The 20,367-nt window shown below is 40.1% G+C and overlaps 1 protein-coding gene across 3 annotated transcripts; it reads left to right on the top strand.

The window, feature by feature from the left end:
* Window positions 1-5,746: 5,746 nt before the first annotated feature.
* On the top strand, window positions 5,747-20,131 carry PIGT (phosphatidylinositol glycan anchor biosynthesis class T). 3 transcript variants are annotated; one of them, XM_058178691.1, is made up of 12 exons: window positions 5,747-5,969; window positions 7,567-7,744; window positions 9,499-9,626; window positions 10,437-10,537; window positions 10,779-10,865; window positions 11,949-12,036; window positions 12,118-12,215; window positions 13,790-13,955; window positions 14,456-14,656; window positions 16,643-16,808; window positions 16,910-16,993; window positions 18,660-20,131. In XM_058178691.1, the coding sequence occupies exons 1-12, from the start codon at window positions 5,786-5,788 to the stop codon at window positions 18,910-18,912; spliced, it is 1,734 nt and encodes a 577-aa protein (XP_058034674.1). In that variant the 5' UTR covers window positions 5,747-5,785; the 3' UTR covers window positions 18,913-20,131. The 3 variants fall into 3 exon arrangements, with proteins under 3 accessions (XP_058034674.1, XP_058034676.1, XP_058034675.1); XM_058178693.1 differs by lacking the exon at window positions 10,779-10,865; XM_058178692.1 differs by lacking the exon at window positions 16,910-16,993.
* The last annotated feature ends 236 nt before the right edge of the window (window positions 20,132-20,367 follow it).

Genomic DNA, 20,367 nt, shown 5'->3' with positions numbered 1-20,367 from the left:
AGCACAAAACATGTCACCCTCCCACCATAACCCAATGTTGGCAAACTGCAAAGTTCACATGACTTGCTAAACCACAATTAAGCAGACCACCTTATGATGTAGCACAGGGTGTAAACTCAGGGCCCACTGGCTGGATACAGCCCGTGGGATGCTTAGATCTGGCCCACGGGGCCGCCCTACAAACAGCAAAGGACCGGCCCGCAGTGCCTCTGCCAGCATAAATGGAGCTCTCCCAAGCTCTGTTTTCGCTGGCAGAGCACTCGGGCCACCACAGGTGCCCACAACATGAGTGACATTAAGCCACACACCTGCCCCCCACCCCAAGGTCAAACACAACCCTCATACGGCCCTCAATGAAATTGAATTTGACACCCCTGGCATAGCACAATGTGCCATCCAGGTGATTCAAGCAAAGTCTACAAAAATCCAAGTGACTACTAGATAGCAACAGATGTGGAAGCTCTATTCGAGCCTAAAAAGATTTTAAAAAGCACAACTACCTTTGCAGGATGGATCTCTGTAAAAAATGGGCTGCAGTCTAAACAGATCGTGACTGCCCTCTGCTGGGAAAAAAATATTTCCTCACTGTCTTAAAATCTGAAATACTTGCAGAGAGGCTTTTCTTTAATATAACTTTAACTTCTGCAAACAATACAGTTGTTGTTTAATGTCTATGAATTCCTTAGAGCAGTGACGGCTAACCTTTTTGCCGTCGCATGCCAAAAGCAGGGGAGAGTGAGGGAGGGTCACAAATGGGCACGCCCACACCCATAATTCAATGTGCCCCACCCCCCCATGCATGCACGCGCGACCCCTCACGCTCCCCCTTGTTTTTGGCACATGATGGCCCAATGGGCCTGGTAGGCCTGTTGTTTTGACCTCCCCAAGCTCCAGAGGTTTTCTAGGAGCCTGGGGAGGGCAAAAATGGACTCCTCCCCCCCTCAAGACCATCGGGAGGCCGGAAATGGCCCATTTCCTGACTTCCAGTGGGCCCGAAAGGCACAAAAATCAGCTGGCTGGCACACACATGCGCACTAGAGCTGAGCTAGGGCAACGCTCGCATGCCCACATATATGGCTCAGTGTGCCACCTATGGCACGCTTGCTATAGGTTCACCATCATGGCCTTAGAGCAGGAGTGTCCAAACTTGGCCCCTTGAAGAGTGGTGGACTTCAACTCCCAGAATTCCCCAGCCAGCATGAGCTATAAATATGAGCAAGTTGCTGGCTGGGGAATTCTGGGAGTTGAAGTCCACCATTTTTCAAGGGGCCAAGTTTGGACATCCCTGCCTTAGAGGAACTAGAGATGGGGAAAAGGAAGATTTACAAATAACTTAATTGATTTAATTTCATGACTTCTATTATATTCTGTGGGTTCCGTAATAATTGAGGCTCCACAGATGTTCACACATAACGTTTATTTTTAACTCACAGAGACCAGCAACAACCAAGAACAGCGCACCTGCTTTGACAGCCTTTTTATACTCGGCTGTCAAAGCGGGAGCCAATCAGAACAGAACAAGAAACCATCTCCACCACTAGGGGCCACCACTGCTGGTGCAGGACATAACAACTTCGTTAACCATAAGTTTAAATATATTATTTTTAGCTTTTACTGTAATATTTCATTAATATACATATAAAAACTTGTTTTAAAAAATCATTATCTTTTTCTGTTCAGCAATGACCAATTACCATATTTTTTTTGTAGAAATATCACATCGAATAGCACAGATTGAAGTAATGTGACCATTCCCATTCCGTGGAATTCATTAACTTCACAAATCCAGATCTCACTGTATTGGTTCAATCTGATTGCTGCCTGGTGTTAATTCCTGCTTAACTGAGTGTTGATTGCTGGATAGGATGTCTTCTGATCTTTTTTGTTTACTTCCTAGGTTTTTTTGTTTTCTTCCTAAGTTTCTTCCTAGATCTTGACAGACTTGAACATTGGGCGCTATCTAACAAAATGAAATTCAACAGTGAAAAAAGTAAGGTTCTACATTTAGGCAAAAAAAACAAAATGCACAGGTACCGGATATGTGGTACCTTGCTCAATAGTAGTACCTGTGAGAGGGATCTTGGAGTCCTAGTGGATAACCATTTAAATATGAGCCAGCAGTGTGCAGCAGCTGCCAAAAAAGCCAACACAGTTCTGGGCTGCATAAACAGAGGGATAGAATCAAGATCACGTGAAGTGTTAGTGCCACTTTATAATGCCTTGGTAAGGCCACACTTGGAATATTGCATCCAGTTTTGGTCGCCACGATGTAAAAAAGATGTTGAGACTCTAGAAAGAGTGCAGAGAAGAGCAACAAAGATGATTAGGGGACTGGAGGCTAAAACATATGAAGAACGGTTGCAGGAACTAGGTATGTCTAGTTTAATAAAAAGAAGGACTAGGGGAGACATGATAGCTGTGTTCCAATATCTCAGGGGTTGCCACAAAGAAGAGGGAGTCGGGCTGTTCTCCAAAGCACCTGAGGGTAGAACAAGAAGCAATGGGTGGAAACTGATCAAGGAAAGAAGTAACTTAGAACTAAGGAGAAATTTCCTGACAGTTAGAACAATTAATAAGTGGAACGACTTGCCTGCAGAAGTTGTGAATGCTCCAACACTGGAAATTTTTAAGAAAATGTTGGATAACCATCTGACTGAGATGGTGTAGGGTTTCCTGCCTGGGCAGGGGGTTGGACTAGAAGACCTCCAAGGTTCCTTCCAACTCTGTTGTTATATTATATTATTTTAATTCTTCAGCCTGAGAAATTATTCTGTTGTACTGGTAGGCTTTCATGTTCTTTTGCAATAGGCAACTGGTCCTAATGCACGTCAATTACCTTAGCATCTTTTGGGTTCTTCTGGGTTCATTTCTTCTATGTTTGCCCAGAGAACAACATTCTATATTTTCTTCGACTTCCTTGAGTTGCAGACTGACCTTCTTGGATACAGCCTGCCCCCCTCGCCTCCACCCATTTTCACAGTTCTGCATGCCTGCATTTGAACTGCTTGGCAAGTCAAGGCAAACATTACCTTTCCAGCCTCCTAGTTGTCTGAAAGCAATTTAGCCAAGCCCAAATTCCTGTCCATTAATTCTTGTTAGCATTAAAATGCATGAATAAAGAAGTGCTTTCAGTTTGCTCCCTCCGTCCCCAGACAATAATTGTGCCATACAAAAGGGAGCCATAAAAAGCTCTTTGTAACCGTATTTCTTCAGCTGAGCCAGTGCTAGATAGCTGCATGGATATTGTTTTCCTGGTCCTATTCTCTCAAGTGGCAATGTTCAGAGAACTACATTTTCATATGCCCATGCTACATAGGAGTTTGTGATTATAAATTGCTATATTTGCCTTTGCTTAGTGGGCTACTTAACAGCAGAAATATTTAAAATCTATTACTGTATTTAAAAAGTCAAGAGAAAACATGTGGGGTTTTTTTGCTATCATTTTATATCTTTGTGTACACCACCCCCACCCCCACCACCACCCCGTACTTTTGCTTATACAGAATGACATCCCGATATTCAAACTCTCCCTGGATTTCATCTCAACTCATGGTGGCTTTACTGACAAGCCCGTGTAGTTTACTCAGCTGCAAGATGAAAGTGGTTTAAGTTACTATTTTTCCAAATTCTTAGTCCGGCACAAGTGCCTAGGATTTCCTGGAGATCTCCCATCCCAAATATTAACCAGGCACCTCCCTGCTTAGATATTTCATGATAAACATGAAGATGACTGTTAGATCCGATAATAGAAGAGATGGAACAGCTTCATATCAAATGATCTAAGTGCCAAAGCCCATTGCAACTACATAACAAAAAAAGGCTCTAAGAGTTGTAAACCTAATTTTGCGTAGCTTCTTTTCCAAAAATACTACCTACTAACCAGAGCATACAAAACATTTGCAAGACCCATTCTTGAATACAGCTCACCTGTCTGGAACCCATACCACATCTCTGACATTTATACAATTGAATGAGTTCAGAAATATTTTACAAGAAGAGTTCTCCGCTGCTCTGTAAACAACATACATACCTTATACCTCCAGACTTGAAATCCTGGGATTAGAAAACTTAGAATTCCGCCGACTCCGACATGACCTGTGTTTAACACACAGAATCATCTTGCAATGTCCTTCCTGTTAAAGACTACTTCAGCTTCAATCGCAATAATAGAAGAGCAAACAATAGATTCAAACTTAATGTTAACCGCTTCAATCTTGATTGCAGAAAATATGACTTTTGTAACAGAGTTGTTAACGCTTGGAACAGACTACCTGACTCTGTGGTCTCTTCTCAAACTCCCAAAAGCTTTAACCAAAAACTGTCTACCATTGACCTCACCCCATTCCTAAGAGGACTGTAAGGGGCATGCATAAGTGCACAACAGTGCCTACCGTTCCTGTCCTATTGTTTTCTTTCATTATATGTGCTTGTATATAATATTGTGACAAAAATAAAAATAAAAAATCAAGACTGGCTAGGCACTGCTACCTGCTATGACTGAAATTTGGAGCAGCGGTTCTCCAACATTGTAGTCTCAGGAGCTTTGGCATTCTTAAAACTGTTTAAGGACCAGAAAGATCTTTGGTTTATCTTAATTGGGACTGGCAGCTTCATCCCTAAGCAAAGTCATCACTAAGCGAAATATCAGGTGACTGCCACGCTTAGTGACAGCAGTTTTGCCAGTTCCACTGATGTCATTAAGCAACTCACCAACAAATTTTAAAAGAAACATCATGGGAATACGATGTATGACCTCTTGCCAGCTTCTCCATTAAGTTTGCTTGCTGAAAGCCGCTGGGACAGTTGCAAATGGCAATCACGTTACTGCAATGATAGTAAAATGTGTGACAGTTACCAAGTGCCTGAAATGTGATCACATGACTGTGGGGATACTACAATGGTTGTGAGAAAATTGGTCATTTTTTTCAGTACCGTAAGTTCGAACAATCACTAAATGAATGGTCATTAAGTGAGGACTACTTGTATGTGGGTTACAGCTGTCAATATTTACTGATCAGAAATTAAAAGAAAAACATTTTAAAATATTTTTTTATTTCATTTCTCTGACACCCTTGAAGGGATCTTGAAAACCTTCAGGACACACTTGAGAACTGATGATTGACAGCAAAGCTTCCCCCAAGACCCTCCAGCAGTTCACAAAATCAAAAATATTTGCCCTATATTGAAGATATTTGCAAAAAAAATAAAAGAATGTCACTCTATTCTTTTTAGTTGTTAAAAACAGAGGGTTTTATGGAAAATATATTACTTATCTTAATATCCCATGGATTTAATACTATTATTTTTAATTAATTTGATAAATAAATATTTTTACAAGTGCATCTTTTTTATTTTTCAATGTGGTAAATATTGATAAATGTAACCCATCTAAAACAAAAGCTCTTTTGGGATCCTCCACAATTAAGAAACACGGATTTAGAGCAGGGGTCTCCAACCTTGGCAACTTTAAGCTTGGAGGACTTCAACTCCCAGGCTTTGCCGGCTGGGGAATTCTGGGAATTAAAGTCCGCCAAGGCTTTGAGATGCCAACGTTCGAGATCCCTGATTTAGAGCGTTTGAGTTATCCCTTCTTCTGCGGACTCGGAATATAAGAAAAAAACAAAGGAGACACATCACTGTATAATTTGTCTCTACGTTATCCCAAGAACAGTTTCTATTGGCTTCAGGGAGAAAGCGGGGGCGGGGTTTCCGAGGCTCGCCGGCACTCCGTGGACCAGCTCCAGGCGGGGAGAGGCGGAGCTTCGTCTTCCTTGGCGCGGGGAGAATGGAGGTGGCCGCCTCACTGCTGGGCCTCCTGCTTTGGGCCTCGGGGTGGGCGGAGAGCGCCGCCGAGCCCCCTCGGGACTCCCTGCGAGAAGAGTTGGTGCTGAGCCCGCTGCCTTCCGGCGATGTGGCCGCCACGTTCCAATTCCGCACCCGCTGGGACTCGGACCTGCAGCGTGGGGGCGGTAAGAGAGGACCTGCCGCGGGGAGCCGGGATGGTGGCAGAGCCGGGGGGGGGGGGCTGAGCGCACCTGGTAATTTTGTCATTCTGGGCAGTCGATCAGAGGTGGGTTTCAGCAGCTTCTGGCCAGTTCTGGAGAACCGGTAGCGGAAATTTAGAGTAGTTCGGAGAACCGGTAGTAAAAATTCTGACTGGCCCCGCCCCCATCTATTCTCTGTCTTCCGAGTCCAGGCTGATTGGGAGGAAATCCTTTGCCTGCCACGCCCACCAAGCCATGCCACGCCCACCAAGCCACACCCATAGAGCCGGTAGTAAAAAAAAATTTGAAACCCACCACTGCACCCGATGTGTAGTTTTCCTGCCCTTGGGGATTCCTGGTTTGTAAGAATGGGGAGCAGCTCGCCTGTTTGTGGCTTCTTTCAAAAGGGGTTTTAAGAAAAAGCTTGGATGATGGCCTCTAGATTCCCCGCTCTCGAAATCCTCGGGACTTGAAGTGCTCCCTCCCGTTTAAAAATATTGGAAGAGTTATTTTAAAATATTAAAAATAATGTAATAATATCTTTAATCTGATCCGGTTTTGTTTGCAGTGGAAATGTAGGGCGCCCAGGTGCCAGGCTGCTCATGCATTGATTTGACATTTTCATAAAAAACTAAAAACCTTAGGGAGGGGAAATAAATAAATGAAAGAGTTATTTTAAAATATTAAAATATTAAACACTATTAAATGTAATAATAGTGTTTAATCTGATCGGTTTTGTTTGTACTGGAAATGTAGGGCGCCCAGGTGCCAGACTGATTTGACGTTTTTATAAAAAAAATAAAAAACTTGGGGGAAAAAATATTAGAAGAGGTGGTCTTTCGAACCTGGCTGCTTGGGACAATTGATTGTGGTCATTGTTGTAATGTTTGAAATAGCCAAGAGCTTCCTGTTTCCCCGCAGTAAGGCTGACTTCCTGTTGTAACTTGTGGCTTCTACCTAAAAAAAAATGCCTTCTCCTCCAACTGGGCACCTTTCCCACCCTTTAGGTTTGGGATAGGATTTCTGGAGTGTGTGGTTCCAACCCTCTGGAGCAGGGGTCGCCAACCTTGGCAACTTTCAAGCCTGGCGGACTTCAACTCCCAGCTGGCTGGGGAATTCTGGGAGTTGAAGTCTGCCAGGCTTAAAGTTGCCAAGGTTGGAGACCCCTGCTCTGGATGATGCCGGGTGACAGAAGGGGCTGGGGTGAATCTTTTTAATAGTCTGAATAATAGCAGCCATTACTTGGCATACCTCCAGCCATTAACTGGATGATAAATATCCCCAAAGGTGCTTTTTTTCAAAACGCAACTGGACTTTCTTTGTTTTTACTTGAAGATGTTTTGCTGCTCATCTAGGATGCTTCTTTGGTTTTTGGATGAGAAGTGAGACGTCTTCAAGGAAAAACAAAGAAAGTCCAGTTGTCTTTTGAAAAAAACACCTTTGGGACAACCGTGGCTGTGGGTGACTGAGAATCTTCATAGACATTTGTGTAGGGACAGATAAAAGGTGGGCCAGATAGGCATGGGAGAGAAGGGATGCTATTCTCACTTTGCTTTCCTGTTCTGTCTCCATTTTCTCCCAGTCTCCCATTATCGGCTGTTCCCTAAGGCTCTGGGCCAGCTTATTTCCAAATATTCAGTGCGCGAGTTACACCTCTCCCTCACTCAGGGCTTCTGGCGGACACGGAGCTGGGGACAGCCTTATTTGCAAGCTCCTGCAGGTGCAGAACTTTGGGTCTGGTTCCAGGACACTGTCTCAGAGTAAGTAGGTTCACAGTCTCCATTCGTTTATGTATTTATTTGATTTGCTTATATCCTCCTCCAAATGATTTCCTCAATAGAAAGCCTGGGAAGTAGGTTGGGGAAGCTTCAATAAATCTAGAGAGTTACTGAACTTGGGCTTTATGGATCCTGATCTAAAGCTTTAGCCACTTACCCTACGTGGGCTGTGACAATTAAGAGCAACTATATAAAAATGATCTCAGCCTTCCTTTTTTTCTTGGTTACTTGTATTTGGTTATTTATTTAAAGGCTGGTACGGAAATTGCGATTTCCCTAAGTCTTCAGTCAGTGGGAGTCTCCAGAAGAGCCATGGTAGTTCTGTCTCATCATGTTTAGATATGTCTGATTGGCTTCTGTCAGTCTGATCATATGTACAGAGGATGGTGGGAAATATAATGTAGTACATTCCAGAAAGTTGAGAAAGGCTTGATCTGATCATACATTATTCATGCCCATCATATGTGGGAATGAATTGCACTTATATTAAACCGTAATCAGTTTGGGGTTCTTTTGACTTATATTGTTGTATGAATCCAGGGGTGGGGTGGGGTGTTACAGGTTTATAAATGATGGTTGATTGTTTAGCAGTGGTATCACGTGCTGGTATCTTTTCTGCTTTTTTCACCAATGGTGTCTCTGATCTACTTGTGCATATGGGCGAGAAAAAAAATCAGTTATTATAGTTGGCTGCTGAGGCCATGGCAACCCTATAGAAGGCCTTGGCTGATTCTGCAGTCCCAGGATCAGTTCTCTTTTTTGCAGGTACAGTGAAGGAGAAAGAAAAAGGAAACTCTTATTCACCACCCCCAATATAAGGCAAACATAATGCAATATCCTCTAAGCTGAAATCTAGTCATACTTGGTTTTGGATTTCCACTACTTATACTCCAGGCATTTCCCTGCCTCCTTCATTGCCTATAACTCCTCTGTAGACCAAGCAGACCTTTAAGCTTGATAAATAGGCAGAGGTCACAAGGAGTGAAACAGCCTATGGGTTGAGATGGTGTGACATTCCAGTCCACCATCAAACCCTCAATCAAAAGTTTTGATGCAACAGCAGGTAACCAAATTCTGTAGGATCCACAAGCTGCCAGGGCTTTTACAATCAGCCCTGCATCTCAGTGGATACATTTTAACCAAATAGTGATCATCCCTTAAAAAAGAAGTCACCTTTTCCATCCACAGAACAAAAATCAAGTCTAGGGTAAAACTTGGTGTTTGGAGAAGATACCATTTGTAACAGGCCCAGGGAAGTTAATGTGGCAATGTACTTCGGAGTTGATCTTGAATGACTAGTTATACATGACTACTAGACATGTTTGTTGACATCTCTAAGCACCAACAGATGGAGTACTTGCAATACATTCTGAAAGTTTCAGGTATGCTCACTAGCCAAAATATTTTTTTAAAAGCCCTTTGACCTCTGGTTTAGGGTGAATCCAGTCAGAAATTGTGACCATGGCTGGTTTTCAGTGGTATATTACTATTGTGACTGTTACTGCTTGCTTTGTTTCTAGGTAACAACGCCCAAGCTTCTGATATATATTTTTCAAATTTTAGATACTGGGATTCTCTGCCACAAAAATTGCATGAAAATGACTTGTAAATCTGCAAACACAACTTAAAATTTTAAAGATGAAATTGCTTTAAATGTTTTAGCAAATACATCTTTTAAATTTCAGATAACTCCTTCACAAACATATTACAATGCTTACTATATCTTCATTTTGTAGTGTTGACAAAGCTTGGAATGATCTTAGTAATATCCTCTCAGGAATATTCTGTGCCTCTTTGAACTTCATTGATTCTACTAACACAATTATCCCAACTGCCTCCTTCAAACCCCTGGGACTGGTGAATGGTGAGTTTATATTTATTCATCATATTTCTTACTTATAGATGTAAAGGGTCTTATAAAACAAATTCTATGGGTGCTCACCAAAGTCAATTAAAATTTAAAGATAACATAAAAATAGTTTATTGAAAAGTGCTGCTTTAAAAAATCTGGGTTCTTGGATAATTGGAAAATATCATTAAAGGTACTGTGATTCTGGCAATTCACAATATAGAACACTGACATTCTTTAATTTAAAATGACATGCAGCCAAGAAAAAAAGAATGGAGGGAATAATTGTTAGAAAGCCACAAGGAACAAAAGGGGTTTTAACAGCTTTTGCAAACCTCACTGAAAGTACTGTTCAGCCTCCTTAGGAAGAGTTCTTGATTGAGTTACCATAGTTGAGGCATTTCCATTTTTCTCAAGCATTTTACAAACAGATACTGCTTGTTCAACAGTAGTTTCTCTCTTTTCTCTCTGCATCCCCTCAATCCCCCAGGACTGATCTGAGGAATACAAGAAGTACAAGAAATCCAGTCCATCAGCAACATAATAACCCATATATTGTATGCTATGATATGTGGGATAATGTCATTTTCAGAAAAAAGGAAGAGGCTAAAAAGGTTGACTAGATTTCAATAATAGTCAAACTGGAGGTTTCTTCAGTATACCCTTGAAATCATCTATATTTACAGGGGATAGGCATATGTCTTTAAACCTTCTCACCCAGGTGTTCCCTGCTTGGGACTTCTGAGTGTGCTGGACTTTTAATTCCCATAATCCCTAGCAAAATCCAAGTTTGGGAAGGTTCTAATCTTTGGCTCCCTCGTTCAGTAACAGATCATCGTTTCCTACGATATGCTGTCTTGCCCCGTGAAGTTGTATGCACTGAAAATCTCACACCCTGGAAGAAGCTGTTGCCTTGCAGCTCAAAGGTGAGACGTGTGTTAGCTGCAGTAGTTGAGCCTTAAAGCAGCAGCATGTCCTTTGACCCCTGGAATTCTTTCACTCTTGTAAATATTATTTGGATATCTGCAACAATCGCTTCAGGGGTTTTGTCTCTTCTTTGATGGGTATATGTAACTTGGAATTGTACCGTAGTATCATATGTACAGACAGTAGTTCCCAAACTGTTTTTGGATTCTGCAGAAAAAAAGGCTTCTTTTTATTTTCCAGGCTGGCCTGGCTGTTCTGCTGAAGGCTGAGCGACTGTTCCATAGCAGCTACCACTCCCAGGCTGTGCATATCCGTCCCATCTGCAGGGTGGGTTTTTGGATGTTTGGTTCATCCATCTGCTGAAAGCGTTGAGGACAGAATGCCCCAGACTGATAATGCTGAATCGATAATCTTACTTCCCTAATACAGTGGAAGGTGGTCCTCTTAAACATTACATTTTTTAAAAAATGGGTAAATCAGCCCAAATATTTAACTAGTTTGGCACTCTATTACCACCATGATCAACCTGATATCTTTGGAAATCACAAGAACAACACTTTGCTTGTGATCCACAGCAATTGGTATTTAGTGGCAGTTGCTTCTAACACCTGAGATAAAATATAACCTTCATAAGCAGAAATGACTGATAAGCCTAACGTCCACAAAATTATATGGCAATTCCCTTTTAAATTTCCAAGTTGATGATCATTGCTATATTTACATCCTCCAGTTATATTATGGGATTTATTATGAGCTAGATTCAGAAGAATTTGCTTTTATCTGACCTGAATCTTCCACCATCAACTTCGTTGACTGAGGAGCCCTTGGAGTTCTCTGAGCTTTGTTGTTTGCTTGCAAACATTTCATTACCTAACTAGGTAACATTATCAATGCCATACATTGACTGACTCGGTGATCCAAAGCTTTGCTTCAGCTGTTAAATTGGGTTTTCTTATTTGTTTTGGTGGTGTTATAAGAGTTTTATTAGATGTTGGAGTGCACAGATATCAAGAGTAAAGCACTGACTGCTAGGATGGTGACTGTTTTCTAACAAGCAAAAATACCACCAAGTAATATATGCCCCCATTTAAATCAAGGCTGAATAAAAGACTGGTTCTGAAAAATTAAAACTGGCAATGAGCAAGTTTAGCAAAAAGTTCCAAGCAGTTATATTGGGGGTCTTAAGAACCAAAAGAATAAAGTTATCCCTGTATATCTTTATGTTGGATATGAGATCTTATTTATATGTCTTAGGATTTCCCATGTGTAAACTTTGTTTTGCTGGTGTATTTACAATTCTCGGGGCAGATTACTCTAGAAATTTTGGGAAGAATCTTCTGATTATTATAGTCTTTAACATGTTGACTTTTTAAAACGTGGGTGTTTTTTCTCTCTGCCTTTTTCTTTCAGGACAAATCTTGTCTGAGCTTATCTTGGGAACTCAGGCAGATTCTCACTGTTGTCTTCGATAGTTTTGCCAGTGCGCAGGGAAAGAAAGGTAACTCAGGCTACTGTCTTTGTATTGGTACTGCTGGCCTGGATTCAACTCTTAGTTGATCTTGTGTCTTTCTGTCTTCAGACTGGTCACTCTTAAAAATTTTCTCTCGTACCCTCACTGAAGCCTGTCCTCTGGCATCTCAAAGCAAGGTTTATGTTGATATTTCCAGCAAAACCCAGGTAACTTTTTTTTTTTGTCAACCATGTTTGAATATAGATGCAGTGTTAATAAGCTGGGCACTGTTGTTTTTTTTATCTGAATAAGATTAAAAAAGACCAGAAATTGGGAGGGATCAAGTCAATGCCACTGGAGAGAACAAGACTTGTTTTGTTGAGGCTTTCTAGACTTTTGGGTGGTTCCTTTAGGTAAAATTATTTTATCTAAAATAATTAGAATTAAATTAAATAATTAAAATAATTAAAATTAAAAATAAATTTACATTAAATTAAAAATTTAAATTAGGTAAAATCTAAGGGACATGGTGGCTAAGATGTTGAGCTTGTTGATCGAAAGATCGGCAGTTCAGCGGTTCGAATCCCAGTGCCGCGTAACAGGGTGAGCTCACATTACTTGTCCCAGCTTCTGCCAACTTAGCAGTTCGAAAGCACATAAAAAATGCAAGTAGAAAAATAGGGCCCACCTTTGGTGGGAAGGTAACAGTGTTCTGTGTGCCTTTGGTGCTTAGTCATGCCGGCCACCTGACCATGGAGACATCTTCAGACAGCGCTGGCTCTTCGGCTTTGAAACAGATGAGAACCGCCCCCTAGAGTCGGAACGACTAGCACATATGTGTGAGGAGAACCTTTACCTTTTACCTTCGGTAAAATAGGTTCTTTAAGCTGGAAGGAGTGTGGGGGTTGCTTAATGTAATTTGAAAATACACCCAACCAAATTTTGGTGATATGATCTGCAGTATCTGTATCAAAATAATGGCTGGGGCGGGGACACTAAAGGTTCCCCTCTTCAGCACAAGATTCCTAGTTTTAACTGTATTTCCATAGTGTAACCATCTCCTGAAAAGGGTTGTAGACTGAGCTCTAGCTGGGTGAAAAAATCCTGATGGAAGCTCCCCATGTAAATGGACTGAGTGGGTATCAGGTGTGCTCAAGGAATTTAGCTTTTTGCAGTTGAAATGCTTAATACCTTCAATAGTAAAATCTGATTGTTGGTGAAGACAGAGTCATGTAAAAAAAATTATTGTACTGTCATTTTTAGTTTTTGTAGATTTCTTTTTGTAGTTTTGGTAGTGCATAGGAAGTCCCTTGGTGAAGGTATCTTACTTGGTTTTGCTGCTTTAGTGGATCTAAATTGGTTTTTTTAAATAAAGAATTTTTTTGCTGTAGTTTTATATGTAAATATTTATAATTACAGGGTTCATTGCACATTCTGATGTTTTAATTGAAATGATTACACGCTCTATTGGAGAATTATCATTCTTTTGAATATACACATTCAGTGCATAGAAAAGAGTACCTGTGACTTGCTGTGTTTGCTTTTCAGCTCTCATATTTCCATGTGCTGCTTAGAAGAGTGTTTCACTGGTAGAATTTCCAATGAATTGGGGAGCTTGGGAAGTTGTGATACTAAATACACAGAGAGACTGTCTCAACAACTTGTGACTAGTTGCCTTTATAAACATAAGTTGCTCTAGAATGCACACAAGGAAGGAGGTGTTGAGCATGTTTTCACTAGCTGTGTGTGATGAGGATGTCATATATTGGCACAAAGCAAATGAGGGTGCTTATATTCTCAGGCACAAGAGTTCCTGGATGTTTCCCCAACTCCTTTGACTGTCTATGAAGCATCAGTCCAGGGAGACAGGAGAACCTATGCTGTCTATGACCTTCTGAATCCAACACTCTTCAACACCTCTCGCAACCTCAATGTGCTATTGAAATGGAAACGGCCTCAGGATAATTGTGAGTGATCAGTGATTTCCTGGCTATTTTAATGTCATAAAGGAGACCATTGCACTGTGTCAGTTAAATCTATTAACTAGGACTAATACTTAATTAGTTCTCATACACTCCCATGGCCTAATACTTAAGAGCTGGATTTTATCCATGGGTATTTCAAAATATTGTTTATTTTGAAGTGGGACAGCAGTACAAAATCTGGTATTATTCCCAACCATCCAGGAGAAATTTCTTTAAAGGGACAGTATAAAAACTCCAGAAATTCAGAGAAGTGTTTATTGTCCTCTTATAAAAAAGTGTCTAAAATCATCAAGCAGTGATTTGGTCAAATATTATAAAAAGTAGGAAACAATAGTCCTTGCTCCCAATAGGCAGACAATGGGGAAATCCTATCTAAGTAAAAAAAAATGGAGTTTTTCTTCTGAGGTATTGCTTTAGGTGTATTTCATTTGATACAGGTGGTAAAGCTGAGTTTCTAACTCGTCTAATTTGTTTTCCTTCAGTGGGCTTGGCAGTACCGGTGCTCCATGCTCAGCGCTATGTGAGTGGTTATGGTCTCCAGACAGGAGAAATCAGCACTCTTGTGTATAACACACATCCGTATCGAGCTTTCCCTGTGCTTCTGCTAGAGACTGTGCCCTGGTACCTACGGCTCTACATTCATACCTTGACCATTATTACTAAAGGAAAGGAAAATAAACCAAGTAAGATAGAAATCCTCCCTAATACATACTTCTAATCCTTTTCTTTTTAGAAAGAGAAATCCTTTGGAAGAGAACAGTGGAAATGCAGAATTGTTGCTCAGTTTTTCCTTTGCTCCACAACCAATTTTTATCCATTGGTACTTAGATCTAGGGAATTGCCCAAGATTACTATCCACCTTTAGGGCTGATTGTTACAATTTTCAGAATGTTGGCAATCTTAGTTTATACAGCTGATTGTGAGCTCTGGACTTGAAATCCACACTTGTTTAAATCATGTTTCTATATTGTTTCAAAGAGAATCTCTGGAACAATTATTCTGATTCATATAAACAAAAGCTATCAACGGAGCAAAGAAAGTAATATGCAGAGCCATTAATTTGGGTTTTACTTTCTAAGCCCCCGTTTAACAATCTCTGCATGTAACTATTCCATTACATATTTATTTGCATCTAGCCATAAATTTCTGATTTATAAGCCCTGAACAAAGAATTAGGTTGTGTAAATTTATTTATTCCAATTGTATCAAAACTGCTGAACAGGCAGGAAGCCTCATAGCAAGATTAGAGACCAAGTTATTTAGTTACAACTTTTATGGCCTACTTCAATGAAGAGATGGGATGATGTACAACAAAGTTACATATAGAAAAAAACAAAATACAATGTACAGTTATTAAAAACCTCAGTATATAACTAAAGAACCATATAAATGTCCAATAATTTAATTGCCCTATTAGTCAAATATTGGTGAGCTGACAGGGTTATTTTATTAAAATGTGGCTGGCACATTTTGTTCCAGATATAACTCATACCAGATACAGGTAACTGTCCTGGTAAGGTTGAAAGTGATGCATGAGTTGAAGGGCTTCCCTGATCACAACCTTCGCTGTTTAAGCAAAAAGCCCCCAGCTCCTAAACCACTCAACCACTTCTTCACTCAGCATTAGTCTATTAGCACTATTAATTAGTCTATTATATTATATATAATATATATATATTATATATATATAATATATATATTATAATTAGTCTATTAGCACTATTCTATTCTAGTCACAGGATCAATGTTCCTGGATTGCACTGATATCTTTTGATGACAAGAAACTCCATCTTGTTAGATTTAATCCAAGCTATTGTCATTTGATCCAGATCACAGCATTCAGGCATTGATTTAGAATTTTGACAGCATCTGCAATGCAGCATTAAAGTGGCAATATGTAACTGAGTGACATTAGCATTTTAGTGATGCCTCTGTCATAATTGCTGAACGACTTCCCCCGAGCAGTTTCATGTACATATTAAACAATGTAGGGGAGAGCAACAAATTCTGAGGCAGACCACATATGCATTTATAAGTGCTTGAGAGCTGCCACCCTGTGACTACCAACTGAAACCACTGATTCAGGTGGGCTTGGAAATTGCTGTTATTCTGTGCCCACGACTCCCAATGACTCAGAAGGATACTATACCATGGTTAATGGAATTTTTAAAAACCTAAAAGTAATACATGGATGAAATAATTCATGGATAGTAGCACAACAGAGGATATCCATTTTGGCAACTACAGTAATTTGCTATATAACATGATTGCTTTAGGTTTGACCCGTATTGATTTCATCAATATCTTTATACATTTTCATAGGACTATTAACACATCTTTTTTTTTTAAGGATTAAAAATAAAAATAAATTGCTTGTTACTTTGGAAATAAGCCCTACTGTATTCTTCTTTGGCTTTTTAGCCAGCCAGTACAATCCTTTATTGGATTTGGGGTTTTTTTTCCACTAATGAATTAAGATGTTTAATCAGAATCCCAAAGATTCGGATTGCGTTCCACAGGGTTAAAGTGGAGCATTGTGATCTGCTCTGAAGAAGTGTTGTGGAGATCATCTGGGTCTAAGCCTAAAATAAATTCTTCAATATATTTATATGAGCCTCACGGAAGGATTTTGTTTATCTGAAATGCTGATTGTATTTCTTTGGTATTAGGTTATATACATTATCAGCCAGCACAGGACCGAAAGCGTCCCCATCTCCTGGAAATGTTGATTCAGTTACCAGCAAACTCAGTCACCAAGATCAACATCCAGTTTGAGAGAGCCTTGCTCAAGTGGACCGAATACACACCTGACCCCAACCACGGCTTTTATGTGAGGTAAGCGGAGAATAGTGTGTGCTCTACCCCTTTGAATCCTTAACTGCTTGTCTTCCTGAAAGGGGTTATAACCTAGATTTTCTTTCTTTCTCTGGTTTTAGCCCATCTGTCTTAAGTGCCCTAGTGCCAAGTACCATTGCCATAAAAGAGGAAGATGAAGATATAAAACCACTTTTTGCTTCCCTGTAAGTCCCTAAACCTTGGCAGATGTGAAGGAGGGTGGAAATTAGGAAATGTGTAGTTGACATTGCTGCTTTATGTAGTGCTATTGAACATGGGAAGCTGCTTACACCAATTTTCATTGTTTGGCCATTTAGTCATTATCTGTTCCATTCTCCCCAAGATATTTCTTGCCAATTCTTGTCAGCTCCATTGGGTAGATCAGACCAGGAAGGCTAAAACTACTTTTATTGAGATTGGTTATAACAACAAAATCTTGCAACCTTCTGATTACGATCACAAGAAATGAATAGTGCCACTCTATACTGCACTAATAAGGCCACACTTGGAATACTGTGCCCATTTCTCATCACTATGACACAAAAGAGATGCTGAGATCCTAGAAAGAGTGCAGAGAAGAGCAACAAAGATGGTAAGAGAAAAGCAACCAATATCATGTGGAGGCTATACCGTACAGTGAACCGCTAAGGGAAATAGGTACGTCTAGCCTAACAAAGAGAAGGCTTAGCCATCTTCAAATATTTGAAGGGGTGTCCTAGGGAAGAGGGAGGTCAATTTATTCTCCATAACACCTGAGGATAGGAGAAGCAGCAATGGATGGAAGCTTATCAGAGGAAGATCCAATCTGGAATTAAGGAGAAATTTCCTGATAGTGGAAAAAATTAATCAGTAGAACAGCTTGCCTCCTGAAGTTGTGGGTGATCCATTGCTGAAGGTTTTCAAGAAAAGATTGGATAATCATTTGTCCAGGAAGGAAAAAGGATTTGGGGTTTGGACTAGAAGACCTCCAAGGTCCTTTCCAGCCCTATGATTCTAAGACTTCCAACGACATCAACTATGACAATATGAACATATTGTCATTTGTAAGCATTGCAGCCATGGTTTACAACTGCATTGCTTAGCAATGGGAATTCCAGTTCCAATTGTCATTGTAAGTCAAAAATTACTTTTATGGAGGGTTTCAGATTGGATAAGGTTGACAGCAACACTGTGCAGTTTCTTTTCTTTTTCTTTTTTTTGCATTTATATCTTAAACACTGATTTCCTCCCCCGCCCCCAATTGCCTGGTATTCTAACTGGGATCACCAGCACTTGAATTTGGAAGCCTTCTGCATGCAACAGTGCATGTGATCTATCACTTGAGTATTTTCTTTGCTGCTAAAGCAATACTTGCGGGAGTCATTATCTTCATATAAGTGGGAATGTTATGCCCAAAATATGTTGTATTCATATGTATAACCCTATCTGAATGCTAATACCATATGAAGTAAATGTCCAATTCCTAAATGAAGCTTCACCCTAAATATTTATGGTAGTTTGTGCATGCTAAATTACTGGACACAGCTAAAAAATCCAAGGTCTTTTGACAGAAAAAAGTTACATATCTTTAATCTTCCTCAGCCAGTCATGCTGTCTATCTCACCATAGCAAATTTCAGAAGCTATGGGATCATACTGGGTTAGGGCATGGCTGGAGGACCACCTGTGATTTCCGGGACTACTGGATTCCAGGATAGCAAAATTGAAATGCATGTTGGATGATCAGATAGTTTATCAGATCTATAATCTGCAAAGAAAATTGCATTGGTCACCAGAAATTGAGCTTGACTCAAAAATACTTGTATCTTAAAACTCTGATTTTAAGCTTCTGCTGGTTTTTTTTATTTCCCAGATTTCCTTCCTTTGATGGCTCCAGCTACTTTGTGCGTCTCTACACTGAACCCCTCCTGGTGAATCTGCCAACACCAGATTTTAGCATGCCATATAATGTGATCTGCCTGACTTGTACTGTGGTAGCTGTGTGTTATGGCTCCTTTTACAATCTTCTGACCAGAACATTCCATGTGGAAGAACCTAAGAAGGGAGGCCTAGCCAAGCGCCTGGCAAACATAATTCGTAAAATAAGAGGCGTACCACCTCTCTGAGGATAGCTGGTGCATGTACTTCTGAAAGCTTTAGGAACTCTCCAGCCAAGAAATGAAGGGCCAACTTGTGAGAAGGTAGATGGTTGAAGCAGGGTACCTTTTGCAAGACTTAATTTATTTTCTTGTTACGGATTGTTTTTCATGATTGTTGGATAGCTTCCTTCATTGCTGATCTCAGGACTGTAAATAAAAATGCCCAGGGGATAAGCTTACTCTCTTGAAGATGTTTACATTATCTGGGAAGACAACTTCAAATAAGTCAGAATTGCTCTTGAATTCTTATCTCCTTGGTTTTGGTAAAGTAGAACCACTCTTATCTCATTAGCTAATTTACTTCAATTGCCCTGTATACATACTGAGCTTGCACCTTTTAATTACCATGTGCAACTTAACTGAAGGCAGAATTTTTTGAGAGTAATGCATCAACACTGTGTTGGTGGACGTAAGAGAGAAGAAATACATAAACAAAATATTAAATATATAGATTTGTGCTTGAGGGCATTCTGCATACATATTTAATTTTGGCAAATTGCTATTTTAGAGGGAAAAACAATTCAAAGCACACGTATGCAGTTGTCACTGGAGAATGCCACTTTTAGAAATCTCCATAAGAGTTTGTGACTTAAGAGCATGAGCGACCTGGACAAAGAATACTCTAAAACAGAACAAACCATGGTGCTGGACTAATGATACCCATAGGATTTAGATTAAGATGATAATCTAAATTGGGAAATGAACGCTGTTTGTATGCAAACAAAACTGTTTAAAAAGGTTTCAATATATAATTGACAAGTGGTATTAAGGTCTTCATAAAGATCATTAATCAGTCTTCCATGTACCATACTGCCTGATTGCCAAGCAAAAATTTCATCTGAGCAAATGCATAGAAAGCCATGCAAGATAAGGAAATTGGTCAAAGGTTAGATTAGAAAATTTACCAGTTTTTATCCCATGTCCACCAATCCAATTTGACAGATACTGTTACTTTGGTTGATGGTGAAAAGCTAAGGAGAATCGGATTTGGATAGTACTTGGATGAGAGACTGCCAGGGAATACCTAGTCTGTTAAATTAGACTGAGAAGTTGAAAAAGCATTTAGAGAAAGGCAGTGGAAAGCACTTTTTGCAGTATTGCAAAGAAAGCTACAAGTATGTACAGTGGTGATAAAGTTTGTGAATAGCTAAAACGGTTCTGATTAAAGATGCAACACCCAAAACAGCACACTGTCTCATCTTTATTGACCTCTTGAGTTAAATAGTGTTCATTGTTGATGTCCAAAAGTTGAGGGGGGTCTGTAGAGAGGAAGAAGCTCACACTAAATCTGAGTGCTACGGGTTCCAAGGCCTCCCAGATCTGGGAGACTTTCTCACATGATCCAACACAGTGGGCATGCTCCAGGTCCCTTCTATTAAGCAACATCATTTGATGGGACCAAGAGACACATCATCTCTGCCA

This window comes from Ahaetulla prasina, chromosome 3 (genome assembly GCF_028640845.1).
Source record: "Ahaetulla prasina isolate Xishuangbanna chromosome 3, ASM2864084v1, whole genome shotgun sequence".
NCBI classification, from domain to species: Eukaryota; Metazoa; Chordata; class Lepidosauria; order Squamata; family Colubridae; genus Ahaetulla; species Ahaetulla prasina.
The sequence above is the reverse complement of the archived record's forward strand: the minus strand, read 5'-3'. Positions and strand labels throughout refer to the sequence as shown.